Genomic DNA, 17,941 nt, shown 5'->3' with positions numbered 1-17,941 from the left:
TTTTTTATATTTAATATTTTAATAAATTAATAATCTTTATTAATTTATAAAGTTTTGAAGAGTTAATTCCTTTTTTTAGATAATTGAATCCAATAATTTAAAATCATTTAAATATTTTATAAATTTTTTATCCGCAAGTTATATTACTTATAAGAGAATTGTACTGTGATTAATACATAATATAAGCTTAATAATTATAAACTTATTAGACGAAAATTCTATTATGATTTGACCTATTTTAAAATAATTTCTACTGATGTATTTATCTATTTATTCTAATAAAAAATTCATTAACTGAAGAAGTTTCCTATTTTAGTTATTTTAAATTTATTATTTTAAATATGGTAAAATTAAACCATTAAAATTTATACTCTGGTAAAAGATTTTGTTTTCCGATAAAACCAACAAATAATTAATGTTAAAAAAGATAAGAGTAATTATGATAAACACCATAACAATATCAATTAGACGTTGTGGAAATTGAAAAACCCTAATTCTCTCTCTCTCTCTCTCTCTCTCTCTTACACTCGACACTCTTGAGCGCATATTCATTCTGTAAACAATGACACTTGAAATTGAAGCTCGAGAGTAAGTTCCCTTTCTCAATAGTGCTAAATCACACTGTTCTGTTCCTTAATTCTGTACTTTGATTCTGATAATTGGAATTTTTAACAGTGTAATAAAGATTGTGCTTCAATTCTGCAAAGAGAATTCACTGCACCAAACGTTTCAAACATTACAGAATGAGTGCCAGGTGTCGCTAAATACAGTGGATAGCATTGAAACGTTTGTTGCTGATATAAATAGTGGAAGATGGGATTCTATATTGCCTCAAGTTTCTCAACTTAAACTTCCAAGGAATAAGTTAGAGGACTTGTATGAGCAGGTTTGTTTTCAGGGTTTTTGTTACTTTTTCTGTAAATTAGTTATAAAAGTGAAACTCGTCTTTTTCACTTAATTTCATATAATTTGTTATTACATTTGTTTTTAAATGTCACGGAATGGGTTCTTACACTGCCATTGTTTAAATTTTATAAATTGTGCTTTATTATAAAGTATTTCTTCAATGACCTAATTCTCAAAAAATGCAGTCTTTTTATGTTGGTGATGATGGAAATACTTATCATAGTTTTTGGAAAATGGGAAGTGTAAAAATGCAAGAGTCAATTGAATTCTATTTAAGTCTATTCTCATGTTCTGCAAAGCACATTGTCGATATAATGCAATTCTTCAGCTAAAAGAAAACAAGGCATTTTGAAAGAAAGAGAGTCATGCCATAAGTGACATAATTTTGCACGAATTCAAGTGAATTTAAATCTTGCACGTGATATATTCCAAAATAAGGCCAATAATAGCTTTTTCTATGTCTTGAATTTGAGTTCTTGCATGACTTCTGATATGACTGTTCTGTGTTGTTTACTCAGAAGAGGGAAATGGGAAAATAAGCTTTTGCTAATTCATGACTTTTGTTGCACCTCTATGTTCTCCATCGGCATTATCTAACTTTATTTGAGCCCTTTTATGTTAGCTGGAATTTCTTCTTTTTCTTCTGCACTAGGCTCTAGGCACAAAGTTTCCCTTGTGTTTTAGACCTTTTACAATGAGATGCATGTTATAGTCTAGGTCATGGTTGATTTAAAAGCCTCAACGAATGTAGGTGTGACAAGGTTACATGTTATATATTGTATCCATTTTGGCAACTTTAAAGCACTCTTCTTCTCTTGCGCTTCTTTCAAGTACAATATAAGTTTCCTTGAAATTTGCAGATTGTGCTAGAAATGATAGAACTCCGAGAGCTAGACACTGCACGTGCCATTTTGCGACAAACTCAAGCCATGGGTGTTATGAAGCAGGAGCAACCTGAGAGATATTTACGACTTGAGCATCTTCTGGTTAGGACTTACTTTGATCCGAACGAGGTTAGCCAATTTCTTCCTTTCCATGCCTCATTGTTTTGTGTTCTCTTTGAGCTTTGTGGAATGTGTAATGTGACATGTATATCAACTGCATGTTAACTTCTCTAACTTTTATAATGATCCATTGCTTGCTTGTCGGTGGATAGTGCTTAATCTTATTATAGACATGACTCATGCTTTACCTCATTACATTAAGATTACATTGATGTGCATATTTGCAGAATTTTGTTTCTTGTCCTAGTATTTCTTTTGCATCCAGCTGAGGGTCTGAAACATATTTTGTTTGAACTGTGAAATATTGATTATCAAAATCATCTGCAGAATACTGTTATTTGTCTATCATAATTCCTTCATATTTTGGTCGTCATTTAGAGTAGTGTTAAGAGGATATTGTTTTGAGGGATGAAATTCGTTGCCATATGACAAAGTTGTGGGAGGTGAGTTGATAATCAGGAATAGCTTCGCTTGATATTAGTCTGTCTTCCTTTAAAAGTATGGGGACTAGAGAAGGGAAGTTTAGGTCTAGATGTCATGTTGGTGGTCTCCGAAGAAGACCATGATGAATTGGAAGGCTTTTGCATAAAGAAAGGACTGCTGCAGGGATGTGGATATTTTTTTGATTGATAAGAATCTCTAATGTCTGAAACTGACTCTACTCAATATATCAAGATTGGCTCAAAATACAAACTTGGGCTTCTTTAGCTACCATGCCGAAGTTAATACTTCTGTCTAAATTATGTATGCGTAAATTTGCTTTGATATGGCAGAAAATGATCTCTTTCTAGTTGCAATTTCTTTTTCCTCGTGTTGAAAATAAAGTTATCTTTGTGTGTGCATGTATATTTTGTAAATGTTGAACAGTATAGAGGATGGCCAAATTGGTTATGTTGCTGTGTGGCATAGGTTTTTTCCTTAATAAACGAAAAAGTAGGTATCTCCAAATGCTTCAGTGGATTTTTTTAGGTGATTAATATTAGGGTTTCCAGGAAAAAGAATTAAGAAAAGGTAGTTTCTTTTCTGGTATTTTATTGCACTTCCCTGGTTGAATTCTTTGTCTATCTTAATTCAATTGGCTCAATATTTTTTACATTTGCTTATATCAGACTGAGGGAATGAATCCTTTCAGTGAGTCTAAAACTGGTTTTCTATTGCTTAAGTTTTGCCTATGTAATTCACTGCATTTTTGTTGTTTCATTTAACGAGTAATACTTTGCTAAGATTGGAACCATATTGATAGGCTTACCAAGATTCAACCAAGGAAAAACGCCGTTCACAGATTGCCCAAGGTTTTTCCTCATTCTCCTTCATTTCACTTTTCCATATTTTGTTTTGTATGTTTCTTACTTTATAGTTTCTTCCTTTTATTTAGAGATTCGTTCTACTTTGTTTAATTGTTTGAAGTAGAAGTTATTGTTATTTTCTCTCCTTAACCACCTGAATAATTGGATATTTATATTGTCTTCTGATTTTTCTTGTTTCATTGGTACGCAAGGAGTGGAGCACTGAGATTACTTATCAGTGTGTGTCCATTTCTGTTGCTCTTTACATTGGTTACTAAAGTTTTTAGGACAAGAAGAAATTTAATGGTTTTTCTTGTTTATTTCTACACCCATTAATCTCTATTTATAGGATTCACACATCTCTGAAAAGAAAGAATCACTACTACCTAATTTACAGTAATATGCATGATTAGCTCCTACAATCAGGAGTCAATACTAATTAACTCCTAAAATTAAGGCCTAAAAACTTGGGAACAACTGTCAACACTCCCCATTAAGATGGTGTATGTGTATCAGCCATACCTATCTTGCATACGAAAGAATGAAACAATCCAGTACATAACCCCTTGGTAAATACATCAGCTAATTGATTTTTTGAATTTGTGTAGCTGATTCTGAGACTTTGATCTTCTAATTTTTCTTTGATAAAGAATCGATCAATCTCAACATGTTTTATACGATCATGTTGTACTGGGTTATGAGCAATACTTATGGCTGCCTTATTATCATAATGTAACACCACACACTCTTCTTCTAGAAGATGTAGATCTTGCATTAACTTCTTAAGCCATAACAGTTCACATACTCCTTGCGCCATTGATCTGTATTTTGCTTCAGCACTTGACCTAGCCACCACACTTTGTTTCTTGATTCTCCAAGTGAACAGATTTCCACCCATGAAGGCAGAATAACCAGAAGTGGATCTTCTACCATTAGGAGAGCCCGCCTAATCAGCATCAGAATATGTTTCAATTCATAAATGACCATTATTCACCAAAAGTATTCCTTTACCCGGACTAGACTTGAGATACCTTAAAATTCGAAAAATAGCATTAAGATGTATAGTTCGGGGATTATGCATAAATTGGTTGACTATACTTACCGCATAAGCAATGTCAGGCCGTGTATGAGAAAGATAAATCAATCTCCCAACCAGTTGTTGATATCGATCAATGTCAACTAATTCTCCGACATTTTCTTTCAGCCTATGATTAGCTTCAATGGGAGTGTCAACAGGTTTACAACCTAGCACTCCTGTTTCCTTTAGCAAATCAAGGACATGTTTTCTTTAGGAGATGAATATACCCTTTTCTGATTGAGCAACTTCTATCCCAAAGAAATATCTTAAGTTACCCAGATCTTTAATCTCAAACTCTGTGGCCAAATACTTCTTCAGCCTGATCATTTCTTCTTGATTATTACCTGTTATCACTATATCATCAACGTATACAATGAGAATGGTAATCCTCCCTTGGAGATATTTGATGAACATAGTATGATCTGCATGGCTTTGTTTGTAACCAAAAGCAATGATTGCTTTACTGAACCTATCAAACCAAGCTCGAGGAGACTATTTCAGACCATATAAGGCTTTCTTTAATCTGCATACCTTCCCTTCAGTTTTTTGATTGGAAAAACCTGGAGGAATTTCCATATAGACTTCTTCTTCCAAGTTACCATGTAGGAAAGCATTTTTAACATCGAACTGCTGAGGATCCCGTCCAAGATTTGCGGCACGAGATAAAAGCACTTTTATTGAATTCATCTTGGCAACAAGTGCAAATATTTCTTGGTAGTCAATGCCATAGGTTTGGGTGAAACCTTTTGCCACTAGTCGCGCCTTTAACCTTTCAATGGAGCCATCTGCCCTATGCTTCACTGTGAATACCCATTTACATCTTACTAGTTTTTTTTTGAATGGCATGTCGACAACTTCCCATGTTCCATTCTTTATCAAGGCTTTCATTTCTTCCACCATAGCATCTTTCCATTTAGGATCATTAACAGCTTCCTCCCATCCTTGTGGTATAGAGATAGAATGCAAAGAAGACAAGAAGGCTCTATAGGAGGAAGACAAATCATTATACAAAACAAACTTAGAGATGGAATTTTGAGCACAAGATCTAACACCTTTCCTGACAGCTATTGGAAGATCAAGATCATTATCACATGAATTAAGAGATGGAAGTTCATTAGACAAGTTAGAAGGAGGAGATAGATTACCTGAATCCACAGGAGTTGAGTTCGGGTTGGGTGATTGGCTATGAAGAGTAGTATCCTCCTTTTTCTTGCGTGAGTACCTTAATAGATTGGGTTTGTCCAATCTTTTCCTTGCCTGTTCAAGTATCTTTTAAGCATCAGTTTGAACGTGATCTCCATCATAAGTATTATCATCACTTCCATGCTCCCCCTGACCATTATACATAGGCAACTCAAGTATAGGTTGAGCAAGAGGAATCACATCTTCTATATGATTATTCTCCCCCTGAAGAGGTGATGGTGGATAAAGGGCTTCTGACTCCTTAAAGGTGACATCCATACTCACATACACCTTTCTAGACGAAGGGTGATAACATTTATATCCCTTTTGAGTAGGTGAGTAGCCAATAAAAACACATTTTAAGGTCTAGGATCTAATTTTCTTCCATTGTTCTTATGCATAAAACAAACACGTCTAAAAACCTTTGGAGAAATAATGTGTGAGTTATTGCCCTGGATAAGTTCTATAGAACACCTAAAATTCAAGGTTCTTAAAGACATGCGATTGATTAAATAAGCAGCTGTAAGAACCGCATCACCCCAATAAGCCTTAGGAACATGCATGGTGAACGTAAGAGCCCTAGCAACTTCTAAGAGATGCTTGTTCTTTCGTTCAGATACTCCATTTTGAGCAGCAGTATTAACACAACTAGTTTGGTGAATAATCCCATGACTGTCTAACTAGCTATGGAAGGTTTTCTCCATATACTCCGTACCATTATCAGTTTGGAACATTTTCACCTTAGCACTAAATTATGTACTGATCATTCTATGGAAAGACTGAAAGCAAGAAAAAACTTCATTTTTGGCACTCACTAAATACACCCATGTCATCCTACTGTGGCAATCAATAAATGTCACAAACCATTTATACCCAGATAAAGAAACTACTGGGCTGGGGCCCCACACATCTGAATGAATCATCTCAAAAGGCACTAAAATTTTATTATTAGTTGAAGGATATGAAGTTTTAGTATGTTTAGCAAATTCACATGCATCACAAACTAAGGTCTCTAGATCACATTGCTTAAATAAATGAGGATAACACCTTTCTAAAACAGAAAATGAAGGGTGTCCTAAACGCCTATGCCATTGAATAATTTGATGAGGAGCTGATTCAGATTCACCTAGTAAAGCCTTAGAAATTGGTCCTTCATGTAACTGATACAAGACATTATGTACTCTACCATAGCCAATCGTTTTCCCGGTGCTCAATTCCTGTATGACACAATGAGAGGGAAAAAACTCAATCTTACAGTATAAATCTCTTGTAAGAGCACTAACAGATAACAAATTATATGAGAAACTAGGAATATGCAAGGCGAGTGATACGTTAATAGATGAAGTACAACTTATAGAACCTTTCCTGATGATGGGAGACAAGGACCCATCAGCAATACAGACTCTTTCATGACTTGAGCAAGAATTGTAAGTGAAGAATTTTTTCCGAGAATTGGTCATATGATCAAATGCTCCAGAATCTAAAATCCATGATTCACTAGAGTATCACAGGTATTAGTATGCCTAGCATGTAAGGCTAGATGTGGTATACCTGAATGTGCAAGGTAAGATGAAGGAGTGGAAGCAGTAGCTGCAGTGGAAGGGGACTCAAACTTAGCTATAAGAAGTTTAAGAGTTTTCAATTCTTCATTGGTAAGTCCACCAAAAGGATTGATTTCTCTTGGCAATTCAATGTCGAGAGTTTCGAAGACATGAGCTTGAGGCCGTGCACTACTAGATTTTTTTCCCACTCGACCACGTGGTGGGCGACCATGAAGTTTCCAGCATGTTTCTTTAGTATGCCTTGGCTTTCCACAATAGTCGCACCTTCTACTGTCTTGTTCTACTTCCTTCAGAGAGTCAATTCTAGTTAAATCAGGTTTCATGGATGATGATTCGGCCATTATAATTGATCTTTCAATTGAAATAGTTGGCAGCATAGCATTCCGTTGGCTCTCTTCTTGCTGCACATGGCTAGATGCTTGTCGAAAGGAGGGAAAAGGGTCACGTCCGAGCACTTGAACTCTGATATTATCATACACATCATTTAATCCTGCCAGGAAGTCATACACACGTTTCTTTTCCATTATTTTATGGAACTTTGTTGCATCAGCTGTACAAGATGCTTGTAAATCCTGATAATAGTCAAGTTCTTGCCACAAGCCATTAAGTTCAGAAAAGTACTGGGCAATAGTCAGCTCACCTTGTTTGGTTTCATGAACTTTTTTCCGCAATTCATATACTTAGGCATCATTACCTGACTGGAATAAGTTTGGGCAGCTGCATCCCAAATTTTCTGAGCTGTATCAAGGAGTAAATAGCCCCGAGCAATCTGTGGTTGCATTGAATTGAGCAACCATGACATGATGAGAGAGTTTTTTGAGTCCTATTTGCTGCATACAAGATTTGTTCCATCAGGTCTTCTCTTGTCATTATTGATATAAATTTGCAATCTCCTAGCCTGAATATATAGCAAGCATGATTGCGACCAAGCAAGATAATTCATTCCATCTAGTTTGACTGGACTGATTTGGAGAGAAGGGTTGTCATTCATAGTGGTTATCATGTTTCTACCACCATGCTCAGTAGGATTAGAAGATCCTTCCTTCTTTCCGTCAGACATGTCTAAAATACTGCTGGAATAAAAATTTGATTTGGTTGAAATATGTAGAGAGGCTGATACTAGGTTTAGCAATATGAGAGAGTCATCCTAAAGGGATCTAGCTCTGACACTGTGAAGCTTTTAGGACAAGAAGAAATTTAATGGTTTTTCTTGTTTATTTCTACACCCATTAATCTCTATTTATAGGATTCACACATCTCTAAAAAGAAAGAATTACTACTACCTAATTTACACTAATATGCATGATTAGCTCCTACAATCAAGAGTCAATACTAATTAACTCCTAAAATTAAGGCCTAAAAACTTGGGAACAACTGTCAACAGTTACATTTCATATTTTGATTCACTGCATATATCACCATATCCATCTAGACGATTATTTAGGATATAATAAAAAGAATGTAAGTGGATGAATGCGGAAGGATGGAAGAATTTTTAGCATGTTTTCTCCATTAGAGATCTGAAGTTCTTATGCTGCTAATCATGAAATTAGCATCTTAATTATTGCAACATTATTGAGGTATCACTAGAGATTGATATTTTTGTTCTTCTCATTTAGATTTTTTAAAATCTTTTAGGGATATCATCTATGGTGTGTCCTATTTGTTTTGGTTCTAGTTTTAACTTCCATGCTTTATTACTTTGAGAAGAAAAGGGAAAAAATAATTGGTCAACTTTTAAGTTTCCAGATTCGCATGTCTGTTATTTAAAAGGTTTTTCCCAGAAGCAATTCTCTCTGTTGATGAAACCGTAAAGATTTCAATTGTGAAAAAAGGAGAAGAAAGAAAGATATAAGTTGGGCTGCCGTTTGAGCTGTGTTTTTAGAGCCTATCTCAACTCTGATGGTTGTTTGAAAACGGACTCTTTTGGGATATGAAGCATGGAGGTAGTGATTGAAGAAATGGGGTTGAGTTGTTTTTTTCTTTTTTGGTGGGGGGCTGGGAATTCATGTTCTTTGTTGTTTCTTATGTCATGTACAGTGCATATCAGTTAGAGTCAACTGTCAAGCTATTTATCTCTATACAGAATGCATTGAATGAATCACATTGAATGAATCACACACATGTTACAAGATTTAGGCAGCAGTCAAATGGTCATAGTGTAATAGGGGTTCAAAGATTGGATTCTTTGTTTTTCTTAAAGCACCTGCTGCTTTGCATGCATTACTGTTTAAACTTTAATTATCAATTATCTAGACAATGATGATCCTCTTTACCTTTTACGTCTACAGCTCTTGCTGCAGAAGTTAGTGTAGTTCCACCTTCACGATTAATGGCTTTAATTGGTCAAGCTTTAAAGTGGCAGCAGCACCAAGGTAAGCTTCTGAAATTAGCATATCTGTATGAATATTTATATTGGTGTGTGAATGTTTACCAATTGAAGAAGCATCATATGGAAATTTTTTTTTTGCTTATGAAAACAATTACTATGCTACATTCCTTTCATTTCTGTGGGTGGATAATTGATTTAGATAAATCAAGTAGTTTTAAAATGCTTATTTCTCACAAAAAAATTGTTTTGTGGGCTTGATACCTACCTGAAATATTCCAGGCTTGGACATATATATATATATTTTCATTTATGCTCACCCAAGCCTGAGTTGGAGAAAGTCCGATTGGTGGGCTTGGGAATGTCATTTTTTGAATTCTGCCCACAAATTACATATTATATGATTTAGTTGCAGGCCGGGCTTGATCAAAATGTTAGGCTTGAATAACCAGGCCTATACTTGAAAATTCAAGCCCAGCCCAGTCCAGCCCAATTTTTGAACAGGTATAGTGGCAACATTTATCACCACACTATTGTTTTTGGCTTTTCGCCTCTTCCTGCAATCCTGGTGCGAACATAGACAAGAGATAAATGATGTGGGTTGGTTGATTGGTTTTGGGTTGAGAATGGCTTGCCATATTTACTGAAGCATTTGTATTTGGCACTTCCAGGATTGCTTCCGCCAGGAACACAGTTTGACTTATTTCGAGGAACAGCTGCTATGAAACAAGATGTAGATGACATGTATCCAACGACTCTTTCACACACCATTAAGGTTGATGTGTATATGTATATGTATTTCTTGCGCATCAACTTTACCTGTTTTACAATATGCCAAGTGTGTTGACTGATTGGGCATGATAACACGGTAATGCTGCATGCTCCATTGTTGTTATAGTTGACTGGACTGCTTGGTCTGGTTTTCTCCTGCCACCTTGGAAAAATTGAAACCAGACATGCATACTTATTGGTTGATAGAATCACTTTTACCTTCTCTAAATCATCCTCAGTGTTGGAAGCTAGGATTCTTGTGACAGCTATAGGAAACCATGGAGCAGTACCATTGGTCAAATGATGCGACATGCAGGCCACATCTTGCTCTGAATTCAAAGGCACTTAAGAACTGTCGCAACAAGTTCTTAAGTGCCTGCTGTGTTGAATTCGTAGCAAGGTGTGGCCTGCATGTCGCATCATTTGACTGAGGCTTTACTGTCTGTACTTAAAAGCAAATTTCTGAATTAGTTGTAGGTTAATCCAGTTTTTTTCAGCTGTCATGATATCAACTTTGGCTCTTATAGTAATTTCAGCCTCAACAATAAATTTCATTTCAAATGGATGATTCAGCTTTTACTAGAAGAATTATCTGGTCCTCTTTGGTAATGTTGTTATCTGAGTGACAACCTACTTCTTGGCCTGAACTATAAATCAAACAAATATAAAGTCGCTAATTATATGTGAGCTGGAAGAAAAATGAAAAGGTAAGCAGAATTTTTTAGATTGGACATGTAATTCTTATTTGTATCTTGTTGTAAATCTAGTAGCTTCATTGTGTTACAATCCCGACTTAAGGATCTAGTGATAGAGGATCAATTGAGAAATCACAATTTGTATTAATTTCTCAATTATGTTTATGTCTTTTCTTACTTGTATGACCTATGGCTATTTCTGAAATAAGGGCTCATTTCGAGATAAATGTAATGATCTCTTTGAGTTTAAGGAACTCAAAACCTGACTGAAAGTCTTCTTTTTATTATTCTATTAAAGATCTTCCACTAAAATACATTCACTGTATAACTTACTAACATGACAAAGAACTATCCACTTCTTAATAATTACCTAGCATAATAACTTGGAAATTCAATGGAAAACAAAGCTGAAGTGAACTTAAGAAATAACTGCCTAAACAACTTTTCCTAGAAGTGTAACTGCTATCCCAAGCTTGGAACAGCCTGGATATTCCTGGCTGATTCATTAGCATATTGTTTGCTGTGTATATTGAGTGTAAGCTCTCCTCATATAATGACTGAACTTCTTCTGCTGCAGTTTGGAACTAAAAGTCATGCAGAATGTGCTCGATTTTCACCGGATGGGCAGTTCCTTGTCTCATGTTCTGTTGATGGATTTATTGAGGTATAATTTTATTTTTTCCAATAACTAGAACTTTATGGATAAAATGTTTATGCCCTTGAACTTCTTGATTGCCACCAGGTCTGGGATTATCTAAGTGGAAAACTCAAGAAAGATCTTCAGTACCAGGCTGATGTGAGTTCCCTTTTTCGTTCTTTTCATTCACTATTGTTATTACATTTTTTACTTATCATAGAAGTGACAAGAACATCTGATGTGTTTCTGTCGTGATTGGTTGGGCTCTAGTGCAATTATCATTATTGTCTGTCCAAATACTAGCTGTCATTTCATATTTGTCCAATACAATGGAAGCTAAACTGGAAATAAGCTTTTAAGGTTCATCACCACACCGTAGATCATGCCAGGATAACTCTCTTGCTTTTCTCCTTTTGGAACTAATCTTATAAATGAAAACACTGCAACAGTTTGTGCTATCTTTGCAAAGCGTAGGACCATATTCATCTTCCCTTACAATCAGCCACTTATTTAAGCCTTATCAATCTTCCGCTTTAGGAACCACCTTCCAGAATAGTCTTCTTAACCACTAATCCAAAAATGGTTATTGAAATATTTACTCAGCTCATGAGCCTCACCTTAAAAGAAGATGGATCTTTCTCCAATTTGGTGATATGAAATCCATCTGTCACCTCCCAAAGTATGAGGGAATACTTTTCTTTTCTTCATTCTATGGCTGCTAAAAACTTTTTTAAGATGGAATTTTTGAGAAAAAGATATTTGCTATTAACTTAATTTTAATTTAATGTAATTGTATAGCTAATAGTGCAGCTCTTTATCTTGTGCAATTACTGATGAATAGTATGCTGTTCCAGGAAACTTTTATGATGCATGATGATCCAGTCCTATGTGTTGATTTTAGTCGAGATTCTGAGATGATTGCCTCTGGCTCTCAAGATGGAAAGATCAAGGTAAGTTTAGTTTTGGGGTTGGAACTAGGTTATTGTTCTGAATTTTATTTCTTTTATTCAGTCTATATAATAACTGTCCTTTGGTTTTTGTTTTTGTTTTTGTTCTTACTTTTTCTTTTTCGGTATTCATATTATCTGCATCTATGAATCTATAGGTAGCTTTATCTAATTCTGATAGATTTATCATGTGTAAGACTTTGTGAAATTTGTATTTTTGTGAAACTAGGGAACTCTTATAGATTATAAAATTATGAATTTCTTTGCGGAATTGGTAAAGGTAAAACTAAAAGTCAAGAAAGGAGAGAATAGGTGATAGGATCCAATGCATGGAGATGTTCTGGTTACAGGTTGGTTGGTCTGTGGTTGAGTATATTGTTTGGAAAGATTGTGAGGATTAAGAAGATGCCCAATGAATGAAGAAAAGTGTTTTGGTGCCAATTCTAAAACTATAACACGAAAAATTGACCGCAGCAATTTGGACTTTTGGTTTAGGTATCTGAACCACTGATGAAAAGTATCTAACAAAAAATATATAAGACTTTTCATATTGAAATGTATACTACCTCATTTCAGGTTTGGAGAATCAGAACTGGTCAATGCTTGCGCCGTCTGGAACGTGCGCATTCTCAGGGAGTCACTAGTGTTGCATTTTCTCGGGATGGAAGCCAGCTGCTAAGTACATCCTTTGACAGCACAGCCAGGTTAGTTAATGAGTATGTCCTGTGACATATATTACTGTTCATGTCTTGATAGTTTATGATTCATGTCTGGCCCTGATGATCACTATTAGCCAGGTCATGATTTTGGATAATACACCTTGTTTCATTGTAATGTTTTTTACTATCCCATTGTCTTTATTGATGCTTGTAGTTTTATGTATGTTGATGTTCATAGAACATGCTTTTCAATTTGCTACAGTTTTTAGATAACTATTATTTGTGTTTCATGTAGAATACATGGCCTAAAATCTGGGAAGTTGTTGAAAGAATTCCGCGGCCATACATCTTATGTGAATGATGCCATCTTTACTACTGATGGAACTCGTATTATTACTGCCTCCAGTGACTGCACAGTCAAGGTAAGTTACATGTGAATTTTAAATGCTGGTCTTGTGATTAGATGGCATTTCTTTTCCCCTATTTGTATTACAGATATTGTTTTTCCTTTTATAGGTTTGGGATGTGAAGAGCACAGAGTGTATACATACTTTCAGGCCGCCGCCACCATTGAGGGTATTTAGAATTTTAATCTGCATTCTCTTGAGATTGAGTAATTTAACCAATTTTCTTGTGTTGTATCATCTTCTGGGATGAAAGATCTATATATAGGTGAATTCTGTTTTCTTCTATGTTCGTGGCTAATTTTTGCTCTCTTTGAATTGTTAGGGAGGCGATGCTTCTGTGAATTCTATTCATCTGTTCCCAAAAAACACAGATCACATTGTTGTCTGTAATAAGACATCAGCAATATGTATCATGACACATCAAGGACAGGTAGCTTCTCAACTCGAACTAATCCAAAAACATTGTGTTCCATTATGAGATGTGCATCTGAAAGTTCTGCTGTGAAATTCTTCTTTTGAGCTGCAAATTCTTTGGAAATACTTCTGAGGCTAGAGGGTGATGATTGAATAATTGATTTTTTTGCTTTTGAAACATTATAATGCAGGTTGTGAAGAGCTTCTCGTCTGGTAAAAGAGAAGGTGGAGATTTTCTTGCGGCATGTGTATCACCTAAAGGAGAATGGATATATTGTGTTGGTGAAGACAGGTATTGCTTAGATTCTGTATTTATTGCAAATTCCTCTACCTTCTGCTATTTGATTCTCTGATTTTGATATACTCTTATTTTCTTTTTGATTTATATAAAATTAAATAGCAACACTGCAATGAAGGTCCTTGGTGTTCTATGCTCCAAAACTTGTTATTTCAAATTTGCACTATCATCTTGTCGGTTTTTTTCATTCTTTTCTTGCCCCCACTGGGTGTATAGTCGTCTCCGACTTCTGAATTCTGATGTTGAATTTGCCGAGACCAATAGCTAGAGAAAATGTCCAAGTTAAATTGTTCTTGAATCTGTAACATGGGAGCAGATGTACCGGCAAATGGGGTTGTAGGTAAACAGCCAGAGCCCCTCATATTTGTCATTCCTGACTATTGATGTGTTTGATCTGTGGTTATTTCCATGCATATCCAATAAAAGAAATTTATCTTGTTGCTAGGTCAAGGGGTAGTTCACAGCCCGTTCAGTTAGGTCTAGGAAAAGAATTCATAAACTGAAAGTAAACCATTTAATTAGTAAAAGGAAAACGAACTAAACTATACTGTTTTATCATGTTTGGTTTGATTTGGTTTTCAGTAGGGCCTAAATTAAATTTAAGATTCTAATTGAGAAAATGTATTAAAATAAAATAAATCTGAAACTATGTACATAGATCACGTTAAATAAAATATAGGTATTATATAATTATCAAAAGACATTGTTAATATATATCTTATATAGAAATACAGTCTGATTTGACTTTCATAAAAATTAAAGATGAAACCAAACCTTTAATTTTAGTATACCTAGCTGAACTGTTGAGCACGTTTTAATTATCTTTCGGTTTACAGTTACACTCAACAATGAAAAGGCCTAGTGGCTGCAACCAGCTGGTTTTTATATAACACTGACCATATATACGGTCTGGGTCGCAATGGATTCTTGGCCTAACGACAAGGGGCGCAGCATATCGTTTGGAGAGTTTTCAAATAACATAGGAACACTAAAAAAATAGCATTGCATATATGTGAAGCTTTAAAAATTTGAAAATAAAAAGGGATTCCACTTCACCTTTACTTTAAAACTGATGCTATAGTTTTATCATTGAGGAATTTTTGTTATATTAGTCAAATTCTCATTTTATATTCATTTAAAAGATTCTGCATATTTTAAACAAAGTCATGAAAGGTGGTATCATACAAGCCAATACAACTGGATACTGTTACATCACAATTGATTCTGACGTGTTATTTGAAACCCTACCAACAGCAAATGCATTGGTATTTAGGTTGAGAACCTTGATCTCTTAGGAGATAAGACAGTTGTGGGCAAACCTGGTTCATGTGGGAACTAGTATTGTGACAGGATTCAGTGGCCCTAGATTTTTGCTTAAAAGATATATCTGCAGTGAGTGCCGTGCTGGCAATATGTTAACATCATATTGCTCTTATTGTCCAAAATCTATGAGGAAACTCTGGTAATTTTTCTGCTGAAGGATAGACACCAAACCAACTAACTGCTTTTCAAGTAGTGTTACAAGACTTGAACTTTAGCTACTGTTCTGACTAGGTCATTTGGATGGACCCTGTCAGCATGTCTTATAATTATAGATGCAGATTTATAGGGAAAGTGTTGCTGTATGAAAATTTTGCCCTTCAAACCAACCCTGTCAACTGTTTCCTATTGGTGTTCAATTTTTTATGTGTCCTTGGATGGCTTTGAGACATTCAACTGTACTGCCTCATGCAAAGATCTCGTATTTCTTGTCTTGTAGGGATAATTGAATTTGCGCTCGCCATAAAGTGTAAAATTTGCAATGGATTTTTCTGAATGATATTCTATAGTGAAACTAAGAGGCTATTCTTTTTTGTCGACAGCTCTGTCCCTGATTTGATTTGTACTAATTGGTATTCTTTTAAAAAATATCTGCAGAAATATTTACTGCTTCAGCCATCAATCTGGGAAACTGGAGCATCTGATGACGGTATGTGAAATTGATGTTATTTTGCTCTATCTCTTCCATTTGCCATCACAGTAGCTAACAATTACTCTACAATTCTGTCACATGGTTTTTCAATTGAATTTTGTAAGGTTAAGAAATTCTTCCCACTATTAATTAGTAATTCGACCCACATTTAGCAATTCTTGTTTGACTTAAAGAGGGGAAAGGCAGGGTCATAAAACATGACATTAGCCCTAAATGAATAGTTGTTAGCTGTGTAAGACGAGTAATACATCCATGCTTAACTTATTATTTTCATGGGGTCATCAGACAGTGTTATCGAAGTTTGTGTTGTTGTTTGGTATTGGACAAAGTGTATTGATATTAGTATAATAGATTATTCCCTATGCATGTACTAAATTTGTGCATGTATTCTGCTCTGCTCTGGCATTAACATTCTGCCATTAGAATGAGTTGTATGAAGTTGCAAACCTGGTGTCATTTATACTGCAGTCTTTTCCACTTAACTTTATCAGCTGAGTCGTAGATCATGTGGTTATGTGCATACATATTTTGATTTTTCTTCAAACGGCAGGTTCATGAGAAGAATGTAATTGGTGTGACTCATCATCCCCATAGGAATCTAATTGCTACATACGGTGAAGACTGCACAATGAAATTATGGAAGCCTTAAATTGCTTGTATTTATTGTATTTGTATCCCTAATGCAAGAAAACTTTGCGTGAAATATGAGTATTTTTTTCTCCTTTTTATCGACGTTCCAGAAGGAAAAAAAAATTATTTACATCAATTTGTAATTTGCCTGCTAGATTACCAGAAGTAGGAAGTGCCTTTAGAAATGACTCGTCGTTTCATTTGATTCATTCTTAACGTAGGAGGGGTTGGTTTGGTTCGCTGCAGCCAAGAAGCCATTAGAATTTTCGGATTTATGTACAGGTGGCTAATTCAATATTGTTTTTCTCACATTTCTCTCTGCCAAGGCATGTGTAATTGCACCGAGCCTCCAATTGGTTCGAGCTTGGGAGCCTATGAAGGGTTGAGCGGGCATTTAGGGCTGCTCTATTTGGATCGCCCATGGTTGGAACATGTCGTTTGAGCTGTTCTTTTGCCCAGGACTGTAGGATTAGGATTACATGCTTCAGTTGGCAAGAAATTAAGCCTCTTCTGCTCATACAGTTTGGGACTCGTTTTTCATTCTTTTCTCTCTCTCTATCGCACTACCGTTGGTTGTGAAAGGCTTCCGCAGTTGGATTTGCACTGTTTCATTCTTTTTAAAGCAGTCTGAAAAGGGATATTGCAGAAGCTTGATTGAGCCCTTAATCATTTGCAGCACGGGTCACAGAAATAGAATAGTTAAAGTTACTGCTGTGACGATTAAGTGCATTTTTTATAGGGAAAAAATTCGCGTGCTAATCATGAATTGCGTGATGGTGCACCATTCTGCAGTCTTATGGTTTAGGTCTAGTGTCCAATTCTCCACAAACTAGCCGACCATCTACTTTTTTGATGCTTATTTCTCAGAATCGTATCATGGCTGGGGCTATTCCACAACATTAATTGGAAGATTTATCAATCGCCACATTCATATTTATGCCTTTTTGTGTTTTGGAGCCTCTTTGTAATGATGTCGCATAACGCAAAAGGGACATTGAGGAGAAGAATGAATCAGCTATCACATGCTCTCTCCCCTGTCATGAAGAATGTGCTTGTGCTGTTGCGTGTTGAAAAAAAACAGGTACATAATTTTTTATTTAATTTAATTATATTAATATTTAAAATTATTTTATAAACTATTTTTGTTAAGCCTATTTTTAGAAC

At 35.3% G+C, this 17,941-nt stretch overlaps 1 protein-coding gene across 1 annotated transcript; it reads left to right on the top strand.

Annotated features, from left to right (window-relative positions):
• Nucleotides 1-429: 429 nt before the first annotated feature.
• On the top strand, nt 430-16,962 carry LOC8264535 (suppressor of mec-8 and unc-52 protein homolog 1). The gene is made up of 16 exons (XM_015729063.3): nt 430-588; nt 676-886; nt 1,767-1,919; nt 3,154-3,202; nt 9,310-9,393; nt 10,019-10,122; nt 11,391-11,477; nt 11,556-11,609; nt 12,305-12,400; nt 12,974-13,101; nt 13,352-13,478; nt 13,573-13,632; nt 13,786-13,893; nt 14,069-14,169; nt 16,093-16,144; nt 16,698-16,962. The coding sequence occupies exons 1-16, from the start codon at nt 563-565 to the stop codon at nt 16,794-16,796; spliced, it is 1,539 nt and encodes a 512-aa protein (XP_015584549.1). The 5' UTR covers nt 430-562; the 3' UTR covers nt 16,797-16,962.
• The last annotated feature ends 979 nt before the right edge of the window (nt 16,963-17,941 follow it).

Source organism: Ricinus communis, chromosome 1 (genome assembly GCF_019578655.1).
Source record: "Ricinus communis isolate WT05 ecotype wild-type chromosome 1, ASM1957865v1, whole genome shotgun sequence".
In the NCBI taxonomy this organism is placed as follows: Eukaryota; Viridiplantae; Streptophyta; class Magnoliopsida; order Malpighiales; family Euphorbiaceae; genus Ricinus; species Ricinus communis.
This window is presented reverse-complemented; position numbering and strand designations above follow the sequence as displayed.

Excerpts from the sequence above, each read along its gene's own strand:
- LOC8264535 (XM_015729063.3), top strand. The coding sequence starts at position 563 with ATGACACTTGAAATTGAAGCTCGAGA. Across the intron at positions 589-675 it reads CTTGAAATTGAAGCTCGAGA|TGTAATAAAGATTGTGCTTC; the intron begins GTAAGTTCCCTT and ends AATTTTTAACAG. Across the intron at positions 12,401-12,973 it reads CTCAAGATGGAAAGATCAAG|GTTTGGAGAATCAGAACTGG; the intron begins GTAAGTTTAGTT and ends ACCTCATTTCAG.